Source organism: Octopus sinensis, linkage group LG6 (assembly GCF_006345805.1).
Source record: "Octopus sinensis linkage group LG6, ASM634580v1, whole genome shotgun sequence".
NCBI lineage: Eukaryota > Metazoa > Mollusca > Cephalopoda > Octopoda > Octopodidae > Octopus > Octopus sinensis.
Window position 1 is genome coordinate 118895897 of NC_043002.1, and position 22821 is coordinate 118918717.

Sequence of the window (22821 nt, forward strand, 5' to 3'; positions counted from 1 at the left end):
ATAAATGTGAAACAAGGTGGGAAAAAGAGTACTCAAATACCAGTGGTAGAGTAATATGCTTTATTTAAAGCAGCAGAAAATTCAAGAAAACCTGTTACTCTGAGTTTCCCGTTGCCGTTCATCGGACAATTTTTGCTAGAATTTAGCTAAAAACTGTCCGATGAACAGCAACGGGAAACTCAGAGTAACAGGTTTTGTTGAATTTTATGCTGCTTTAAATATAGTATATATATATATATATATATATATAATATATATATATATATATACAAGCATAGCTGTGTAGTTAAAAAACTTTGCATGACAACCTCTTAGTTGTCATGCATATCTTGGCCTCAATCACCTTTCACTCATTGGGCAATGACCTGTGCTTGTGAAGACCTGTTGAGTCAAGTAAAGTCATAGTTGTGACCGATGCCAGTACTGTCTTACTATGTATATATATATATATATATATATTCACATGATGTCCAACCCATGCTAATATTGGAAAACATGTAGCTGTGTGGTAAGAAGCTTGCTTCCTAACCACATGGTTCTGGGTTCACTCTCACTGCATGGCATCTTGGGCAAGTGTCTTCTACTATAGCCTTGGGCAACCAAAGCCTTGTGAACGGATTTGGTAAACAGAAACTGAAAGAATCCCTCATGTGTGTATCCTTGTGTCTGTCCCTGACCACCAGTGTTGGTTTATATCTCTGTAGCTTAGCAGTTCTGCAAAAGAGACCGATAGAATAAGTACCAGGTTTAAAAGAAAATAGGTACTGGGGTCGATTCATTCAGCTACAAATTCTTCAAAGCAGTGCCCCAACATGGCTGCAATCTAATGACTGAAACAAGTAAAAGATGAAAGATAAAGTTGTTTTACTCGGCTAAGTGTACCTTGTGTCTAAGCATGTTCTTGTGCTTGAGCTTGTCTCATTTCCCATAGTAATGAGCAGATGAAAAACACACCTTCTCAGGTAGATTTGTAGTTGGATGACAAGGCTCCTGTCATGTAGTAGATTTTGTTTTCCTCACAGAGAAATAATCTTGACAGAATTCAAGCTTCACAGTATAAACAAGCCAACTTCTTGAGGAGCAAACACCCAAATATTCAGATTTAGCACACCTATGTTAATTGAGACTGGATGTGCGGGTGGCACGTAAAAAGCACCCACTACACTCGCGGAGTGGTTGGCATTAGGAAGGGCATCCAGCCGTAGAAACACTGCCAGATCAGACTGGGCCTGATGCAGCCTTCTGGCTTCACAGACCCCACTTGAACCGTCCAACCCATGCTAGCATGGAAAACGGACGCTAAATGATGATGATGATGATGATGCTATCAACTTGTAATGTCTGCATGAACAGACAACTTAGTCAATTAACAAAAGATTTTTTTTATATATATGTATTCTCTAAATTTTGGCTTAAAATTGGTTTTATGCGTTTGACTAGTGATGGCGCCAATTATCTACAAATCTTTTTAATGTTATCCTAATGATTTTGACTGGCAATTAGTCCACAAGTTTACAAATATAAGGTTGACTGGTTGGGATATATTTAAGTATGAATGGGTTAAATTTGCCTGATCTTACTAACTTTATATATTTTGGCTACAGTCATGCTCTGGTAAATAACCAGTACAAAAGAAGTTTTGATTTCATTGAGTATGGATATGCAGGAGAGATTAAGCATGTCTGTGTAATCCATTATGTAAAATTCTAAAGCCAATTCTTACACGAAAACTTCATGGTGGTCTAAGTAGCAACAAGGAGAGGACTAAAAAATGTTTAAACTCTTTTATCAATGACAAAACTGTTATATAACTCTATGGAACAGCATATCTCTTTGTGTGTGGTGCATATATGTGTATATATATATATATATATATTTACATATGTGTGTAGGTGTGGCATGTGGTGTGTCTCTAATGTGAATATACATTATGTAATATATATATAATATATATGAGGCGCAGGAGTGGCTATGTGGTAAGTAGCTTGCTTACCAACCACATGGTTCCGGGTTCAGTCCCACTGCGTGGCACCTTGGGCAAGTGTCTTCTGCTATAGCTCCAGGCATTGTGTTGTTCATGAGCAAAGCATTTCATTTTACATTGTTCTGCAATCATTTCGTCATCTGACATGTGGCACCCAGTTGCACCTGTACAGGTAATGTTGATTTGATGGAGGGAGTGAGCTTATGTGAAGACAAAAGTTTGATCACTATAAACAAATCATCTGCTGTGTGGTTGTTCAGCAAGAAATTGCCAGACCTTCATGCATCGTCTAACAACAGGAGAGTCCATGATATATACTCTCTTTTACTTGTTTCAGTCATTTGACTGCGGCCATGCTGGAGCACCGCCTTTAGTCGAGCGAATCGACCCCGGGACTTATTCTTTGTAAGCCCAGTACTTATTCTATCGGTTGTCAAGCAATGCTAGGGGGACAAACACAGACACACAAACACACACATACATATATATATATATACGACAGGCTTCTTTCAGTTTCCGTCTACCAAATCCACTCACAAGGCTTTGGTCAGCCCGAGGCTATAGCAGAAGACACTTGCCCAAGATGCCACGCAGTGGGACTGAACCCGGAACCGTGTGGTTGGTAAGCAAGCTACTTACCACACAGCCACTCCTGCGCCTATATAAAATAAAGAGTAAAAGGGTCAAAAGGAAGAGTATGTATATATGACTTGTTTTTTTTTATCTTTCTGTTTTAGGTGTCCAACTTTTCTCTGATGCTGGTAACCATGCTTCCATGATACAGGGTATCATCAATAGTAGAGCACCAAAGCATATTTTCAACCATAATGATCCTCTCCATCTTGAACAATTACTCAGGAAGGCTGATCCAGGCATTCCCAAAATTGTGGCCTTCGAGACTGTACATTCAATGAGTGGTAAGCTTTTTTTTGTTTCCCTTTTTTTCTCATTTCTCTTTATTAAGAAACAGTTATTGTGAACTTACATTATTTCAGAACTGATCACATGTGAACTCACTCTTCATCTACCCATGTTTTTCCTGCAGTCGTTCAAACCCTAGTATCACTGAATCAATCTGACCAGTCTTCAAGGTCATAGTCTAAGGTTAAGGCCACTTCCTTTGACTTATACATCAAAAATTTCTTCTTATTCTATAAAAACTTTCCATAACTAAGCAACAATTGAGCTCCTACATATTAGAAACAGCAGCCAAATCTCAGTTGCACCTCATCATCTTAAAAGGAAACACACCTCAGAAAAGATAATTCTAGATACCATCTCCCCAAAAATGGGATGGTTTAACTGCTGGAATGCTTTTGACCATAGGTTTGCTCAATTGAGGTTAACCAACTACTACTTTGTTTTTACACTAACTTCTGACCCCCTGGGTACTTTTAGTAGAGTATACTCTGTTGTAAGTTTGCTAAAAAATATTTATTAGCAACAGAATCAGTATCAGTACCAAGAAGTAATATTCATCCACACTTAAACATGGATGTTCTGTTAGAATAAACTATAGGTGCAGGAGTGGCTGTGTGGTAAGTAGCTTGCTAACTAACCACACGGTTCCGGGTTCAGTCCCACTGCGTGGCATCTTGGGCAAGTGTCTTCTGCTATAGCCCCGGGCCAACCAATGCCTTGTGAGTGGATTTGGTAGACAGAAACTGAAAGAAGCCTGTCGTATATATGTATATATATGTATATATATGTGTGTGTGTCTGTTCCCCTAGCATTGCTTGACAACCGAGAAAAAGAATAATAATAGGGCGGTGCTCCAGCATGGCCACAGTCAAATGACTGAAACAAGTAAAAGAGTATAGTGCAGGAGATAAACTCCTCACTGGCACATTTAAACAGGAGTGCATTTTGCAGCAGAAGGCTGAGGTGAGAGTTTCTCTCGTGGTAACTACTACAGTACACTTTGTCTTTAATGGACTGTTGTCCTACTGCAAGACATGAGTTCTGTTTTATTCCTGTCTTCAGCTACCAATCTTGATGGAATGGGTCAACTGAGTGCCATAGACTTAACACAGACAGAGAAACAGACAGACAATCAGAACTATTAAAATTTATTGAAATGATAAATGAAAGAGATAGAATATGGAGTTGTCTCATATTTACATGCCATGCATACAAAGAAAAGATTATTATTATTGACAAAAGATTTATTTTAAATATCACAAAATGAAGCTTTCAACTTTTCAGTTAGTAATTATGAATGTCTGTTTTTATTTGCTCCTGCTATAGTTCATGCCAATAAATAAAAATCGTTTAGTTCTTATCATCATCATCATCATCATCATCGTTTAACGTCCGTTCTCCATGCTAGCATGGGTTGGATGGTTCAACTGGGGTCTGTGAAGCCAGAAGGCTGCATCAGGCCCAGTCTGATCTGGCAGTGTTTCTACAGCTGGATGCCCTTCCTAACGCCAACCACTCCTTGAGTGTAGTGGGTGCTTTTTACGTGCCACCCGCACAGGTGCCAGACGGAGCTGGCAACGGCCACAGTCGAATTAGTGCATTTTACGTGCCACCGGCACGGAAGCCAGTCGAGGCGGCACTGGCATTGGCCACGATTCGGATGGTGCTTTTTACGTGCCACCGGCATGGAAGCCAGTCGAGGCGGCGCTGGCATCGGCCACGATTCTTATGTAGAAGAAAAACAAAATATTTTCTGTGCAAAAGTGTCTCATACCAAATGGGTTTTGTGCAGAATCAACAGTGCCTTACTCATTTGAAACAGTATTCAAAATCCAAATTGCTGACTTTGTAGAGTGTAACTAGGATTCAAACTTTCTCATTTATACCCACAAAGTAATGAATTATGTCTACAAGTTCAGAATGAGAAGAGAGCAGCCATCCAAATAACAAGTCAACAGTTATTCAATACAATACAAAAACTAAATTGCATTAAGAAGGAACTTTATATTTCATTTTATACAATGTTGTCTTATTTTATTTCTACATCAGGTGCTGTGTGTCCTCTTGAGGAACTCTGTGATATTGCCCATAAATATGGAGCATTGACATTTGTGGATGAAGTCCATGCAGTTGGTCTTTATGGAGAGAATGGAGCTGGCATTGGTGAAAGAGATGGAGTCATGCATAAAATGGATTTAATCACTGGGACTTTAGGTAATTCTTCAAAACAAAATAGTTTTACCACTAGAGTGCATTCATCAGGATGTTGTCCTCTGGTTTTGTGCTTTTATTCATGCATTGTTGAGCTTATGTTAAATAATTCTGTAGTAGATAATAATGTGTGGCTGTGTAGAAAGAAGTTTGCTTCCCAGCCACAGAGTTACGGATTCGGTTCCACTGTGTGGCACATTGGCTAAGTTTCTTCTACTACAGCCCCAGGCCAACCAAAGTTTTGTAAGTTGATTTTGTAGATAAAAACTAACTAAAAGAAGCCCATTGCGTATGTATGTGTATGTGTGTGTGTGTGGTAACTGGTATTAATTTATTTGTGTGTAACTTAGCAGTACAGCAAATAGAATAAGTATCAGACTTTAAAACATAAGTACTGGATGTTGGTTTATTTGACCAAAACCTTTTAAGACAGTGCTCCAGTATGGCCACAGTCCAATGATTGAAACAAAAGATAAAAGATTGTCAACACAACAATCAGTAAACTCAATGTAAAACTCTCACAATTTTCTTAAAAGCACAGCCATGACTGTAAAGCTAAGAAGTTTACTCCACAAGCAAGTATTTCTAGGTTCCTTCTCACTGAATGATACTTCATGTAAAACTTTATTACCTTAGCTTCAAGTCAACAAAGTCTTGGGAAATTGGTAGAAGATAACTGCGGAAACCCCTCAGAATATATATACAAGCACAGGCGTGGCTGTGTGGTAAGAAGCCTGCTTCCCAACCACATGGTTCCAGATTCAGTCCCTCGGTGTGGAACCTTGGGCCAGTGTCTTCTACAATAGCCTCAGGCCGACCAAAGCCATGTGAGTGAATTTGGTAGATAGAAACTGAAAGTAGCCTGTCGTATATATGTATATATATATATATATATATATACACTCACGGAGTGGTTGGCGTTAGGAAGGGCATCCAGCTGTAGAAACATTGCCAGATTAGACTGGAGCCTGGTGCAGCCTTCTGGCTTCCCAGAACCCCGGTCGAACCGTCCAACCCATGCTAGCATGGAGAACGGATGTTAAACGACGATGATGATGATGATGATACACACACATATATATATACACACACATATGTGTGTGTGTCTGCCCCACCCCACACCATCACTAGACAACCGATGTTGGTGTGTTTATGTCCCCATAACTTAGCAGTTCAGCAAAAGAAACCAATAGAATAAGTACTAGGCTTATAAAGAACAAGTCCTTGAGTTAATTTCCTCAACTAAAAGACCCTTAAAGGCAGTGCTCCAGCATGGCCACAGTCAAATGACTGAAACAAGTAAAAGAAATAGTAAAAGGATAGTGGGGTCGTATATTGATGGAGGATAACGGAATCAATGTGATATAGGATTCCAATATTTCATGTCCAAATAGAGGCCTTTTTTTGGGGGGGTCTTGGTAAATTAAGTACTAATGTACTAAATTTAATATAACTGATTAAATTCTTTGAAAACAAAAATCCATCATAGCTGCTATCCAGTGACTGAAACTGGTAAAAGAATATTGACAGAGAAACACTTTAAGTATTAAACGACATTTTATCTTATTTAATTTTTAAGTAAAATAAAATAATAATAATAATAATAATAATAATGAAATTATTGTATACAGTGCTCAGGTGCACCACAACTTGTCAGAGTACATGCAGTAATGTACAAATGTCTGGAAAGCAAACAATGCATGAGTCAGATACATGCTTGTGTATATATGGAGGGGAGAAAATCAGGTGTAGTGTTGGCGAATCTCAGAAAGCATGGAAGTTTTGAAGGATGCAGTGCTCCGACAACTAACAACTGATGCCGGCAGTTTGTTCCATGCTTCAGCAACTCTCAGCATGTTAAACAATATACTATTTCATCTTTGGCTGTTGCTAAAATGGATAACGTTTTGTCTGGTTTGCTAACAATTAATGTAATAATAATTAAAACAAGGCGGCAAGCTGGCAGAAACGTTAGCATGCCGGGCAAAATGCTTAGTGGTATTTCATCAGTCTTTACGTTCTGAGTTCAAATTCCGCCAAGGTCGACTTTGCCTTTCATCCTTTTGGGGTCGATAAATTAAGTAAGAGTTGCGTACAGGGAATCGATCTAATCGACTGGCCCCCTCCCCCCAAATTTCGGGCCTTGTAGAAAAGAATAATAGTTAAAACTTGTGGGTCAAATTCCATGTCTAACCAAGTTGCTTCCCTTAAACTCTAGGAAGTGATTGTTCGATGCAGGTAAAATGTCCTTACTATATTATGTCCAGTGAGAGAGCTGCACCAGGTTCCAATCTGATTAGGAATGGTTTCTACAGTTGGATGCTCTTCCTAATGTCAACCACTCCAAGAGTATAATGGGTGCTTTTTACATGCCACCGGTGCCAGTTACACAGCCCTAGCATTGGCCACAACTACGATTTCACTTGGTTCAAGCACAGTTATCGCCAAAGGTCTTGGTCCCTTATGGCTTCCATGAGTCCCAGCGTTTGGAAGGTGCTTCTTACTTGCTACTGGCATTGGTGCCTGTTATGTGAGGCCAACATCAACCATGACAGAGTTAAGGAGAAAAGGTGAAGAGCATAATACCTCTTTGCTGGTGACAAAAGGATTCCAAATGAAGGAAAGATCATCTGATACTTGTGCATAAAGTGCAATATTGCATGGTTGCCAAAGGAGGGCATTGATTGCCCCTGTTCAATTGTATTGTCATGCATGACAGTACACAGTTGAGCTATAAATAGAATCAGCTTTGTAAGAATGTGATGTATATGAAAGATTACTGAGTAAAGTAGTACCAAACTACCCAATGGGTAGAGTGACAAGGGATTGCAAAAAAGTGGCAAGATAATTGTTGGAAAAGGCCTGTCCATTCCAGGAAAAAAGGATAACAATTATGTAACTTATAGGCTACAAGTTAGGCACAGGAGTGGCTGTGTGGTAAGTAGCTTGCTAACCAGCCACATGGTTCCAGGTTCAGTCCCACTGCGTGGCATGTTGGGCAAGTGCCTTCTGCTATAGCCTCGGGCCTACCAATGCCTTGTGAGTGGATTTGGTAGACGGAAATTGTAAGAAGCCTGTCGTATATATGTGTATGTGTGTGTGTTTGTCCCCCTAGCATTGCTTGACAACCGATGCTGGTGTGTTTACGTTCCCGTCACTTAGCGGTTCGGCAAAAAAGACTGATAGAATAAGTACTGGGCTTACAAAAGAATAAGTCCTGGGGTCAATTTGCTCGACTAAAGGCAGTGCTCCAGCATGGCCGCAGTCAAATGACTGAAACAAGTAAAAGAGTAAAAAGAGTAATTGAGTTTTCGACCTTTAGAGAAAGAAGATACCCATGGGTGCGGTGCCTGAAACAGAAATAGAACCATAATTTTTTTTGCTTCAATGTCAATCCAAATTACTCGTTGAGAGAAAAAGAAAGTGATTAATCCCTCCAATAAGAGCAGGGGAGATAACCACGAAATAAAAAAAAAAAAAAGTTACATTTCTCTGGCGACATTATTTCTCAATGAGAATCTCTTACAGTTTGTCACTCGGCTGTCAATGATCAGACTTCCTCCACTTTGCATCCTACTTTTCATTAATCGTATATTTAAAATTCCTGGATTAGCCTAAATTAAAGGAGCTGATTTAAAATTTCTTGGGTGTCAACATTTGTTATACTCTTTACTCGTTTCAGTCATTTGACTGCGGCCATGCTGGAGCACCGTCTTTAGTTGAGCAAATCGACCCCAGGATTTATTCTTTTGTAAACCCAGTACTTATTCTATCGGTCTCTTTTGCCGAACCGCTAAGTGACGGGGACGTAAACACACCAGCATCGGTTGTCAAGCAATGCTAGGGGGACAAACACAGACACACACATACATATATACGACAGGCTAATTTCAGTTTCCGTCTACCAAATCCACTCACAAGGCATTGGTCGGCCCGGGACTATAGCAGAAGACACTTGCCCAAGATGCCACGCAGAGGGACTGAACCCGGAACCATGTGGCTGGTTAGCAAGCTACTTACCACACAGTCACTCCTGCGCCTATCTCCAACTTTACTATTATTAATAATTTAGTTCTACAAGGACAAACTCAGCTGTAGCTTATTATCTGTCAGCGATGAACACTTGATAATTTAGTATCTCTGCAATTAGATGAACTAAAACAATGTAGAATAAAGTATCCTGCTCAGAAATATAAACCACCTGAGTAATTAATTAGTCTCCCTGCATGGCAATTTGCAGTGAGATGCTCAACAAAGCAATGTCATCATCATTTAGCGTCCGTTCTCCATGCTAGTTTGGGTTGGACGGTTCAACTGGGGTCTGTGAAGCCGGAAGGCTGCATCAGACCCAGTCTGATCTGGCAGTGTTTCTACGGCTGGATGCCCTTCCTAATGCCAACCACTCCGTGAGTGTAGTGGGTGCTTTTTACGTGCCACCTGCACAGGTGCCAGACGGAGCTGGTAAACGGCAACGAATGGATGGTGCTTTTACGTGCCACCGGCACAGGGGCCAGGCGAGGCTGGCAAACGGCCACGAATGGATGGTGCTTTTACGTGCCACCGGCACAGGGGCCAGGCGAGGCTGGCAACGGACGAATAATAAATCTATGATATAAATGTTTACCTGTATTGGCTATTTCAAGGCTGACCTGGGACTGAAAAGGTAATTTCATCATCATCATTTTAATGCTTGAACATGTCAGGTGAGAGTAAAGTGGATTGGAGTTTCCTACAGCTGTAGGACCACCTTTCTCAAGCCAAAACCCTTACTCGCTCCCTAGCAAGGTAATAATCTCTCCCATTCTGAGCAAACGTGATGAGAGAGAATGGGAAGCAGACAACACTGAATGACTTTTTGTTTACAAAGATGGTGCAACATATAGGCGCAGGAGTGGCTGTGTGGTAAGTAGCTTGCTAACCAACCACATGGTTCCGGGTTCAGTCTCACTGCATGGCATCTTGGGCAAGTATCTTCTGCTATAGCCCCGGGCCGACCAATGCCTTGTGAGTGGATTTGGGTGACGGAAACTGAAAGAAGCCTGTCGTATATATGTATATATATATATATATATATATATGTGTGTGTGTGTTTGTCCCCCTAGCATTGCTTGACAACCGATGCTGGTGTGTTTACGTCCCCGTCACTTAGCGGTTCGGCAAAGGAGACCGATAGAATAAGTACTGGGCTTACAAAGAATAAGTCCCAGGGTCGATTTGCTCGACTAAAGGTGGTGCTCCAGCATGGCCGCAGTCAAATGACTGAAACAAGTAAAAGAGTATACCTCAAAACCCAGACATGCTTTCATGGTTGAGTGGAAGCAAAGGACACCAGCTGTACGAAAGTGAGACTTTTACTTACAATCAGCAAATGTGTAATTAACTCACAGTAACTACTAAAGGCACAGGCCTGAAATTTTTTTTTTTTTGGTGGGGGGGGGGGGGGTAATCGATTATATTGACCCTGAAAGGATGTAAGGCAAAGTCAACCTCGGCAGAATGTGAACTCAGAATGTAAAGACAGGTAAAATACCATGAAGCATTTTGCCTGGCATGCTAACAATTCCGCCAGCTCTCTGCCTTTAAGATAATAACTAAAGTCTTGAGATTATTTTCCTAAGCCATTTCTAATGAGAATTTTAACCATCGAAATAAATTCATGTTCCGTAATTCATTGTTTTGTTGAGTTTTCTAGCGTACATTTAAAAAGCTGGAGAGCCCAAATTAATGTAACAAAAATCAATTTAAGGGCATAAACTCGGTCACTTCGAGATAATGAGAAAAAAAAAATTCCTTTCTAATACTTCCTGTTTCTCATGGTATGTATTTCTGAAAGTATTCTAGTCCACGAAAAAGCAATGTCAGGGTGAGGATCATAAACTGTTGATGTAAAAATGCTGGCATTGTATCAATGCAGCCATCTGTGAGTCCCACTAAAATAACTAATTTCAATGAACAGTAATTTCAACACAATACTGAAGACACCACTGCCGGTGGTGGTGGTTGGCTACATTTCATTAACTATGGTAGACAAGTAATTACATTGCAGTTAAAACTAATACAACAGCTGGTTGAACTGGATTGACCAGCTTTGTACAACTAGCTGGAACTGGGTGCTAAATATAGCTGATCTAACCTATATTAGGACTGAAAAACAAACAAAAAAACCATTAAAATAAAAGCTTTCAGGTTTACATGAATTAATGAATGGGAGCAATGGGGAAGCACAACAGTAACTAATGATCTTATGAAAAGGCAGCGAGCTGGTAGAATCGTTAGTAGTATTTCGTCTGGGTTACGTTCTGAGTTCAAATTCCACCGAGGTTAACTTTGCCTTTAATCCTTTTGGGGTCGATTAAATAAGTACCAGTTACGCACTGGGGTCAATATAATTGACTCAATCCGTTTGTCCCCTCTGTGTTTATCCCCTTGTGGGTAGTAAAGAAATAGTAACTAATGATCTTATGAACTGCCTGTTTCTCTCTCGCATCAAGGTTATAAAAATCTTAAGGAACTGCCCAGCATAGGAAACTCCAGTTTACTCGGTGGGAGAGCGGGTCCTGAATTGACACTTATCATAAAAAAAAGACAAGTCTCTAAACACAAACTGATTAATTCTCTACATATTTTCAACTTATTGTTACAAACTAGTTTCCTCATTTCAAACAGGTTCATATACTTTTTGTAAAGATACCAAGCTGTAGGAATTTGAATCTTACTTCTTTGCCCAAACCCAGAGAAAGTTTGTCTCCAACTTGTCCAGAGTTCAAATACTTTTAGGAAATTATTTAATCTCTTAAACCAAACCACCAAAATTTGGCATCGTGCCTAATGTTATATACATATATATTAAAAAATTAAAATGTAGCTATAGTTTCACATCCTTGTAATGACAGGGTTGTACAAATTCTAACCTTTCTGAGTTTTTTTTTCTTTTCTTTTCTCATGTCAATATTCTGATCAAAAAGAAATATTTCTTATGTAGTCAAAATTCTTTCTATTCTATCATACAGGAAAAGCTTTTGGTAACATTGGTGGTTATGTTGCTAGTACTGCACAAGCTATTGATATGATTCGAAGCTACGCATCAGGTTTCATCTTCACCACATCTTTGCCACCAACAATACTGGCTGGGGCCACTGCAGCTATTCGCATTCTCAGGAATGATGAAGGAAGAATGCTAAGATCGAAACACCAATCTAATGTCAAATATCTCAGAGATAGATTATTGGAAATTGGTATCCCAGCCGTACAGTGTCCCAGTCATATTATTCCCATACATGTAAGCAAAGTATTTGTTTTTGACTTTTTCTTTTGAAACAAGCTTATTGTATAGATGTAAAAACAAAATTTAGAATCCAGTCAAGCAATAAAATGCTTGGTGTCTAATATTTAAAGCAAAACATCTGTAAAAATCCTTTCAATTTTCTAAGATTTACACTTACAAAGGATATAGTGAATGTGGAATGGGGGAAAAAAGACAGGATTAAACACTGGTGTTTATGCTTTTCCCAGTATCACAGAATCAGAGAGGAATTTAAGTATTCAATTATGTTTTATATATTAGAAACATTGCCAGATAAGACTGGAGCCTGGTGCTGCCTTCTGGCTTCCCAGATCCCCGGTCGAACCGTCCAACCCATGCTAGCATGGAGAACGGACGTTAAACGATGATGATGATATTGTCTAGGAACCCTGATCAATTTATTCAGCTTACTCTGAGCCTGCATCCACGGAAAGACGGTAGGTTAATGTGTAACAAGATTGCAGTACAAGTAGAATATATAACCTTGAATGCAAAAATAAAAATATCTTGTTTTACTACATTCAAACTAAATATTTCAGAAAACCAATTTTAAAATGAAAGGGGAGAAAAAAACACAGATCCAGCTAAGCAGTTGCTAAATACCATGGTATAAGGCGGCGAGCTGGCAGAAACGTTAGCACGCCGGGCGAAACGCGTAGCCATATTTCGTCTGCCGCTACATTCTGAGTTCAAATTCCGCCGAGGTCGACTTTGCCTTTCATCCTTTCGGGGTCGATTAAATAAATACCAGTTATGCACTGGGGTCGATATAATCGACTTAATACCTATGTCTGTCCTTGTTTGTCCCCTCTGTGTTTAGCCCCTTGTGGGTAGTAAAGAAATAATTTTCATTCTGAATCTTAACCAGATATCACTTATACTTGAGTTATTACTCAAGATTTTTAAAAGTCTTTTAAATGGGTCGACTATTGCTGAAAGATCATATAAGAGTCTTAGAGATTTAAGTTTCACTCCTACCAAGAAGCTGGTAACAGTAAAAACACCTATTAATGAAAAGTCTATCCAACACTTTGAGATAAAGTAAAACTAAGTTATTGGTAGATTAATATTCTCTGTAAATCGAATTTTAATAATGCACTTTAATAACTCTAATTGGTGGATTTCTTTATTTCATATACAGATAGGAGATCCAAAAATGGCAACCACCATCTGCAATGAACTGATGTCCAAACACAACATCTATGTACAAGCAATTAACTATCCTACAGTTCCCCAAGGAGAAGAAAAGCTGCGAGTGGCCCCAACTCCTCATCACAGCAGAGACATGATGGATAATTTTGTTGATTGTTTAATCAATGTTTGGCTCAGTCACGACCTTCCCCTGAATCCCCAGAAGTAGTCTGTAACGTCAGATCAGAAATGATAATTACATGCTCAACTCAAGGGCACAAAATATCATTTCAACACACAAAACACTTCAGAACTAGATTCAGTTTAGTTCTGAAGAAATTTTGTCAAGGAAATATATAAACCACTATACTAACAGTAAATTTTAAAAAGTCAAATATAAAAGTACTTCATAATCTGCAAAATAAAAGCATAAAATATAGTTTTGTTTTGTTTGTTTTTTCATTCTATATTGAATTCAGTATTTGTATATTGTCATTTGAAAGTGGAGGCGCAATGGCCCAGTGGTTAGGGCAGCGGACTTGCGGTCATAGGATCGCGGTTTCGATTCCCAGACCGGGCGTTGTGAGTGTTTATTGAGCGAAAACACCTAAAAGCTCCACGAGGCTCTGGCAGGGGATGGTGGTGATCCCTGCTGTACTCTTTCACCACAACTTTCTCTCACTCTTACTTCCTGTTTCTGTTGTACCTGTATTTCAAGGGGCCGGCCTTGTCACTCTCTGTGTCATGCTGAATATCCCCGAGAACTACGTTACGGGTACACGTGTCTGTGGAGTGCTCAGCCACTTACACGTTAATTTCACGAGCAGGCTGTTCCGTTGTTTCGCATCAACTGGAACCCTCGTCGTCGTAACCGATGGAGTGCTTCCATTGTCATTTGAGAGTAAAAATGTAAGATTCCATTTTTCACAGCTTTGTCTGAATATACTGAAGTCTGAACAATTTTCAACAGATAACACACATTGCTATATTTAAGAAAATACAGGCTAAAATTTCTCCCTTTTTTGTTCTCTTAAAGAACAAGATTTTCTATGACAAATCGCATCCTGTATAATAAAAACCAAAACAAGATCAAAAATTAGTAGAAAGAAGACTTTTAAGTGGCATTCAATTGACTATGTAAGAAATTATTCACTCATCAAACAGAATAATGAAATTTATATGCACACAAAGCTAACAAATACTATCATTAAAAAAAAGTTGGGTTTTTTTCCCAACTACACTGAAGGTTGTAGAAGCTTAAATTAAAAACTCAATGTTAAACAAAGTTGGATTCAGTTTTAATATTTCATCAAAGCTGTTTAACAAACAAATGAAAAGTTTCTTACAGAAGCAGAGGTAACATGAGATGGTTTGATGAAGGATTTAATTTAAAGAATCAGCTTTTGCCAGTTAATAAGCCATCTTCAAACAATAAAACTAACAAAGTTGCATCATTTGTTAATTTTTTTTTATATTTTTTTTTTCTTTTTTTTTTTTTGTGAACACCAAAATTCAAATTATATACTGGTTTAATCAGCTGGATGGAACAAAATATCTCACCTTGTTTAAATCATCAGAATTGAAAAAAACCTACATTGACTATTACAGTACAGCTTCATGTTTATAAGAACAATTAGCAGTTCACCTCTCTACAATTTTTTTTTCAGTCACAAATATTAAAAAGTAGGGCCAAGGGGTTTATTCCTAAATACTTAAATAGAAATACAATTCAGCCAAGAATGAATTATATGAGGATGACTAGAGAATATTTGCCTTTATATATATATAAAATTAGAGCAATAGCTACAAGAATGAAACTGGTTTAATAATAGAGTATTAAAATAACTTGTGATAAGATTTTTTTTTTTTTTTTTTAATAATACTTTTCAATATAGTTTACACAATTTTCCCTCCCCTGTTAATCTATGGAATGAAATAGCTGAGAGTGAAGAGAGAGAAACCACACTAGCTAGCAGTAATAATTAGATGTTTTTATTTCAAGTAAATCAGCTGTAGAGAATTGGGAGTGGAACTGTCACTCTGCAAACTACAATATCAGCTTAGAAACAGTAAATGGGAGATAATTTCTTTCAAATCCAACAACCAACCAGTTAAATTAACATTGGTTGGTTCTCCAAAATCTGCTTTCAAAAATTGTGTAAGGAAACAAACAAATAAGAAAAAGAAAAAAAGGATGGGGGGAACCTGATTTCTTTTTGAAATTATTTTATTATAGATTTTTCTATATAATTTTATATATATATATATATATACATATATATATATATATATATATATATTATATATATATATATATATTATATATATATATACATACACACACATATACATATATATATAGTTATTTTTATTTTATTTTTTTTTAATATTTTTTTAAAATTGTGTTGCAGCCAGCAGTGGTAATAGTGGAAATTGAAGTGGTCAGCGGACCACTTGTGTAGGCCATCTTTGGCAAACAGCCAATTGATAGATGTGTCGTGGGGAGGGGCAGAAGTCCACTGTTTTATGCTGCACTGTCTGGTCCATCTGTCAGTCGGTAAGGATGAGGGATATGGATGCAGCACATATCACAGGCCCAAGAAAGTGGGAAGAAGGACCTACCGACTAAAACCAAATACTATTTATAGAAAGCAACAGCCATTGCTCAAAGTCCTGGACAGATGTGACACCAGGCGGAACTCTTTTTTTTTGCTTGTTTGTTTAGTTTTGTTTTGTTGTGTTTTGTTTGTTTTCAAATTGGTGATATTATAGTCATCGTTGCTGTCTTGTGTCATTGTCGTCATCATTTTACTGTCTCTTGCTGCCACATCAGCTGATATTTCTTTGCAGCTCACACAGTATTCTGAGCATAAAGCTGAGTCCATTCACGAGCTGCAGGAAAAAAATACAATAAAATCCACAATAAATTAAGGAATCTTGACAATAACCGAATACTATAAATTCTTTTCGAAAATTTTTTTAACTGGCAATCTACTGAACACTTCAATTTCAGAGCTATTCAAACACACATCTCAAATCTCTTAACCCTTTTGTTACTGTATTTATTTTGAGATGTTCTGTGTTTCTTTCAATTGCTTTAAATATAACAAAGAATTTAGTAAAATAACTCAGTTATCATTCAGCTAGTGTTAGGAACATTAATTGTGACTAAGGTTTGGTGGAAGATTTTAATTCAAAACTTATGAAAACAAGACATTTGTACTACAGAGCCAGAGCCGGTTTAAGCCGGGTTGGTAGCGAAAGGGTTAAATTATTTCCTATATTTTGAAAAGACAATGGAATGTTAGACAACTTTGACATTTTAAAATTAAGTTACAAAGAGCAAATCCAACTGTCTCTGTAATGACAAAGGACTGCATGAAGATTGGAATGGTATTTAGGATTAAATAAGATTGGATAACTCCAGGATTCCACCAAAATCTTTATACAATATATTTAAAAACATACAGAAAATACAAAGGTGAAATGCAACTGAAACATCAAACATCATAAGATTGTAGTCTCAGTTTAGAATATACTACTCTTCAATAAAATAAGAGATTGAATTTATTTCTTAAATATCTATCTTCCACAGTACAAAATTTAGCAGCTTACAATTATTGCAATAATCAACCAGCTCACGTAATTCCACATACAGCCATTCACATGGTCACCTTTGATTATGTTGGCTGCTAAATCGTGATTAACCCTTTAGTGTTTAATCCGGCCCAATATATTATACATGTTTTATATTCAAACTGGCGATATCTAGCCTCTCACACCTAACCTACAGTGACATTCTAAGAATAAGTAATCACATCATTCAAACCTCAAAGATATAAGATAATGCATGATTAATTCAAAACAATTTGAGTGAAAAAGTATTCCATTTAACAGAGTATTCTGAACACTAAAGGGTTAAACAACATAAGACATTTAAATTCAAAACTTAAAATTTCTTTGTGTGTATCTAACAGAACACACAATTCATTTCAATGCCATCCTTGTTGTTCTTTCTCATCATTGTTCCAAAATATATCTAGACCTTAATCCCATTTCTTTCTCTAATTCCATCATGAACACAAGCATTTAAATATGGATACAACACCAACTTGCTGCACACTGATGGTCTAGAACTTTCTTATAATCTGCACTAATTTATGAGCAGGAGCTTCAAATTTCCGTTTCGGTCAGATTAGGTTTACTGGGCTGCTGTGTTTTATAGTGCCTTGCATAGTACACTATTAATAAACAATGCTGGTGGCATGTATCAAACACCATCCGATCGTGGCCGTGCCAGCCTTGCCTGGCCTCCGTGCCGGTGGCATGTAAAAAACACCATCTGAGCATGGCCATTCGCCAGCCTCGTCTGGCACCTGTGTCGGTGGCACATAAAAAACACCATCCGATCGTGGCCGTGCCAGCCTCGTCTGGCACCTGTGTCGGTGGCACGTAAAAAACACCATCCGAGCGTGGCCGTTCGCCAGCCTCGTCTGGCACCTGTCGGTGGCACATAAAAAGCACCCACTACACTCACGGAGTGGTTGGCGTTAGGAAGGGCATCCAGCTGTAGAAACACTGCCAGATCAGATTGGAGCCTGGTGCAGCCTTCTGGCTTCCCAGACCCCAGTCGAACAGTCCAACCCATGCTAGCATGGAAAGCGGACGTTAAACGATGATGATGATGATATCTATATTGATGTATAGATACCTGTATTTCATCTAATTATTTAAATAAATTCAATACTTAATTTAGAGGTGATCGCCCCTATTGTGAAAAAAGTCAGTAATCCTGAAGTGTTCTGGAACCAAAGGTTCCACAAAATTGATATTGTACTTGTATTTTGCTTTCATAACAGATAATCTACAAATTGTTCTTGATACGATATGAAACAATACTTCTTTTCTAAATAATAATCTTGAGTGATTATCTGCCTACTAGTAATTTAAGCAGAATTATTTCAACTCCAGGACTAATGTACATCATTAGCCTCAATTCCCTTACTATCTCAACTAAACTATTGGTTCTCTTTAGCTATATTTTCCTATTTGCTCTTTCATGAATATCTCTGCGCCCTGTGCAAGTGTCTTCTGCTATAGCCCCTGGCCAACCAATGATTTGTGATAGCATTTGGTAGACAGAATTTGCATGGAAGCCGATCATGTATGAATACATACAGACACACAAACATGAATTTGTGTCTGTATTTACCACAGACACCACCTGACAATCCATATTGGTTTGTTTACATCCCCATAAGGTAGTTCAGCAAAAGAAACCAATAGAATAAGTACCAGACTTAAGAATTAGAAACCTAAGTACTAGAGTTGACTTGTTTGACTAAAACTGCTCCAGATGATGCTCCAGCATGGACACAGTCTAATGAGTGAAACAAGCCAACGATAAAAGATACCTTAATTTCAATACTGATTTTTATATTGGACCTCTTAACCTTGAACAAAGTTTAAAAAACAAAAAAGATTTTTCAATAAGATAATTATTTTAAATTTCCTACACTAAAAGTGCTTTTGAAATGTTTTAATAACTAAAAATTAAAATAATCACTAATTTCACAGAGCGAAGAAGGAAAGGGATATCCAAAAAAAAACTTATTCCAGAGTTCAGATACAAATTAGTGCTGCTCTGGAAGCATCTTGCATAATAATACCATTTGGTAGTAGTTATTTTCTCTCTAGAAGCTATCAACAGAATCATAATGAAGCAATGCAACATAAAGTGCCAGTCAATTATAGGATTCTGTCACTGCTTACAGTAGCAAACTGTCTCTATCACTACTGTTAAGAACTTGTAACAATCTTTGCCACTACTTAAAGAAAAGAAAGCTACTCTTTCTCCAATATATTGGCTCATTCAGAACTGTATAAACACATTAAATTAAAATATAATAGGAGTGGTTGTGTGGTAAGTAGCTTGTTTACCAACCACATGGTTCCAGGTTCAATCCCACTGCGTGGCATCTTGGGCAAGTGTCTTCTGCTATAGCCCCGGGCCGACCAATGCCTTGTGAGTGGATTTGGTAGACAGAAACTGAAAGAAGCCTGTCGTATATACGTATATATATATATATATATATATATATATATATATGTATGTATGCATGTGTTTGTGTGTCTGTGTTTGTCCCCCCTAGCATTGCTTGACAACCGATGCTGATGTGTTTACGTCCCCGTCACTTAGCGGTTCGGCAAAAGAGACCGATAGAATAAGTACTGGGCTTACAAAGAATAAGTCCCGGGATCGATTTGCTCGACTAAAGGCAGTGCTCCAGCATGGCCGCAGTCAAATGACTGAAACAAGTAAAAGAGTAAAAGAATATGTATCATAAAAATGTGAAAACAACATTGATAAAGAACTTGGTTAAGTCACCTTTCTGAATTGCTGCTGCCTCATTTAGTTTCCATTGTTCTGCTACATCATTTGCTAAGGGATCATCTGGGTTTGGGGCACTGAGTAGTGCTTGAATAGACAGAAGAACAGTACGAATCTGCAATGCTGGACTCCATTTATCTGAAACATTTAAAGTAATCATACAAAATGAGATGGCTGGTACTACGGTAACAGTCGATTGGTAAACCAACAATAGTCAATAAAAATTAAGAAAATGTTAAAAATGTTAATAATACACGTAAAAAGCACCATCTGAATCGTGGCCGAAGCCAGTGCCGCCTCGACTGGCTTCCGTGCAGGTGGCACGTAAAATGCACCAATCCGACCGTGGCCGATGCCAGCCTCGCCTAGCATCAGTGCAGGTGGCACGTAAAAAGCACCCACTATACTCACGGAGTGGTTGGCGTTAGGAAGGGCATCCAGCTGTAGAAACATTGCCAGATAAGACCGGAGCCTGGTGCAGCCTTCTGGCTTCCCAGATCCCCGGTCGAACCGTCCAACCCATGCTAGCATGGAGAACGGACGTTAAACGATGATGATGATGACACTAGGAATTTTTTTTTAATTAAACACCTAATCAATTTTCTCTTAAATTTACTTCAACTATTGTTGTGCTGTACCTACGCATAGTTACAGCTGAGTGAGTATATCAACCAGAAAGGTATGCAAATGTAACACAGTTCCTCACAAAAAAAAAAAAAAAAAAGAAAAAAGTAACAACCACTTCAAACAAACTAACATGAAGAAATGAATATAAAATAACCAGAATAAAATTTAAGCAAAAAGCAATGGTTCTTGCTAGAACATCTGCTATAATTACAAATGGTCTGATATACAATATGTTATTACATCCATTATACAATCAAGAATGACTTCTCTTGTGTGAATACAATGAATGTTTGAAATATTGCCAGCAACCAAGTTCATACAAACACACATGTGCTAAAATAGTGATGAACACAAGATAAACTTGACCCCAAAAGCCAACCCTGTTTATTCATTGTGTAAAATTAAATAATAAATATCAAATCTAATGTGCAAGATTCTGTCTAACTCTACTGAAAAAAAAAGCCAAAAATTCCCTAAAGTACTTGAAATTGTTGAGATGATTATCAATAAAAAGCTTAAAAAAAGGAAATACTTTTATGGAGTCTAACAAATTTAGTGGTGTTATAAATTTAGTTTCAAGTGTGCAACAGACTATAGTCATGTATAAATTTGAATTTAAATCATTCAAGTCTTTCAACAGCTTCAGTCCAAAACTATATCTGGCATTTTCAAAGTTTTGAATACTATTAACTGTTAGATCTATACAGCCAAAATATTCTACCTGCTTTATATTCAAACTGAACAGATATGCCTCCACCAACATACATACACCTACTCTACAAAGTCATTCTAAAAATAAACTACCCCATCATAAAAATCTTGAAGCTGTAGAATATGCATGATTAATTCAAAACAATGTGAACAAGCACTGCATTTAACAGAATAATCTGGATGCTAAAGTGTTAATATTTAAAGAAAAATCCATCAGAAATTCTTCAAAGCTAGTGATAATTTTAGGAGATATGATAATCTTATTTCCTTTGACATAAAAATACTATCACCACAAATATATCAAGGCACAAGCCTTGCACTATACCCTCTCTAACTCAATACACATGTTAAACCTCATATGATCTCTCATAGCAACCCAATATACAAAACCAAATTTGCATTTCCAAAAACTAGACGGTTACTGACTCTCTATGAGGCACAAGTGGAACATTAGCTATCTAAAACATTGCAGCCGCTATATACATAAAGATACTGGCTCATCATCATTTAACATCTGTTTTTTATGCCAGCATAAAAGGTTGGATAGTTCGGCAGGATTGCACTGAACTCTGCTTTGACATGGTTTCTATGGTTGGATGCCCATCATAATGCCAACCACTTCAACATATAAAAGTAAAAGAAATTATTCACCTCACTACAACCAAAAGCCCACAGATGTACTTTCATTTTGTGAACACTTTTACTTTCACTAAAATGGTGTTCTGCTCCTCTGAACCAGCAAGCTGCTCTCTATTGTTGTCCAAACCTACAACATGCTCTCATCTGTATTTCTCTCCCAGAACTCTGCATTAACCCTTTCGTTACTGTCATTATTTTGAGATGCTCTGTGTTTCTTTCAATCACTTTAAATATAACAAAGAATTTAGTAAAATAACTTAGTTATCATTCAGCTGGTGTTAGGAACATAAATTGTGACTAAGGTTTGGTAGAAGATTTTAATTAAAAAATTCTGAAAACAAGACATTTGTACTAAAGAGCCAGAGCCGGTTTCAGCTGGGTTGGTAACGAAAGGGTTAAATAAGTTTCCCAATCAATCTTTCCTAGGAGTTCAGCTCTTGTCAATTTTATTGCAGCTCATGTCTTTCATATAAGCATCAATCTATAAAGTTTAAGTTGAACATAAACTAAACGAATCTTCCGGTCAACCTGAGAGAGGACCTGGAAAAAAAAAAGGGGGGGGGGTCACAAACATCATCCTTACTCCTTCAACTAAATAAACATCATTGGCCACAAGAGCTCAAGCATACAATACAGAAATGTCATACAAAAAAAAAAAAGGGACTGCAGAATGTCATGCCATATATATATATAACAAATGTAAGGGTGTCAACAATATTAAGACAAGTTAAAGGTTTAGTACATCATCATCATCGTCGTCGTCTAACGTCCGCTCTCCATGCTGGCATGGGTTGGACGGCTTGACTGAGGACTGGCCAGCCAGATGGCTGCACCAGGTTCCAATCTGATCTGGCTGAGTTTCTACAGCTGGATGCCCTTCCTAATGCCAACCACTCCGAGAGT

The 22821-nt window shown here is 37.9% G+C and overlaps 2 protein-coding genes and 1 long non-coding RNA gene across 9 annotated transcripts in view; 1 reads left to right on the forward strand and 2 right to left on the reverse strand.

The window, feature by feature from the left end:
- LOC115212743 (5-aminolevulinate synthase, nonspecific, mitochondrial) overlaps window positions 1-13989 on the forward strand; it is a 127930-nt gene extending 113941 nt beyond the window's left edge. For 5 of the 6 annotated variants that reach the window (XM_036504303.1, XM_036504305.1, XM_029781401.2 and 2 more), the window contains 4 exons: window positions 2722-2901; window positions 4955-5119; window positions 12127-12395; window positions 13561-13989. In XM_036504303.1, coding sequence (XP_036360196.1) covers window positions 2722-2901; window positions 4955-5119; window positions 12127-12395; window positions 13561-13779 — 833 coding nt within the window. In that variant the 3' untranslated portion in view covers window positions 13780-13989. The remainder of the gene's footprint in view (window positions 1-2721; window positions 2902-4954; window positions 5120-12126; window positions 12396-13560) is intronic. The other variant, XM_036504306.1, reaches the window with a different exon arrangement.
- A 1950-nt stretch (window positions 13990-15939) lies between these two features.
- The window catches only part of LOC115213152 (ubiquitin-conjugating enzyme E2 N), a 54211-nt gene continuing 47329 nt past the window's right edge, over window positions 15940-22821 (reverse strand). Inside the window, exons 4-5 of one of the 2 annotated variants that reach the window (XM_029782087.2) lie at window positions 19939-20079; window positions 15940-16442 (exon numbers count right to left, since the gene is read on the reverse strand). In XM_029782087.2, the coding sequence (XP_029637947.1) occupies window positions 16402-16442; window positions 19939-20079 (182 nt within the window). In that variant the 3' untranslated portion in view covers window positions 15940-16401. Of the gene's footprint in view, window positions 16443-19876; window positions 20080-22821 lie in introns of those variants that run through there. The other variant, XM_036504307.1, reaches the window with a different exon arrangement.
- LOC118764035 lies at window positions 17128-17559 on the reverse strand. The gene is made up of 2 exons (XR_004999820.1): window positions 17475-17559; window positions 17128-17259 (listed from the first exon to the last, which is right to left on the reverse strand). It is a non-coding gene; the product is annotated as an uncharacterized LOC118764035 (long non-coding RNA).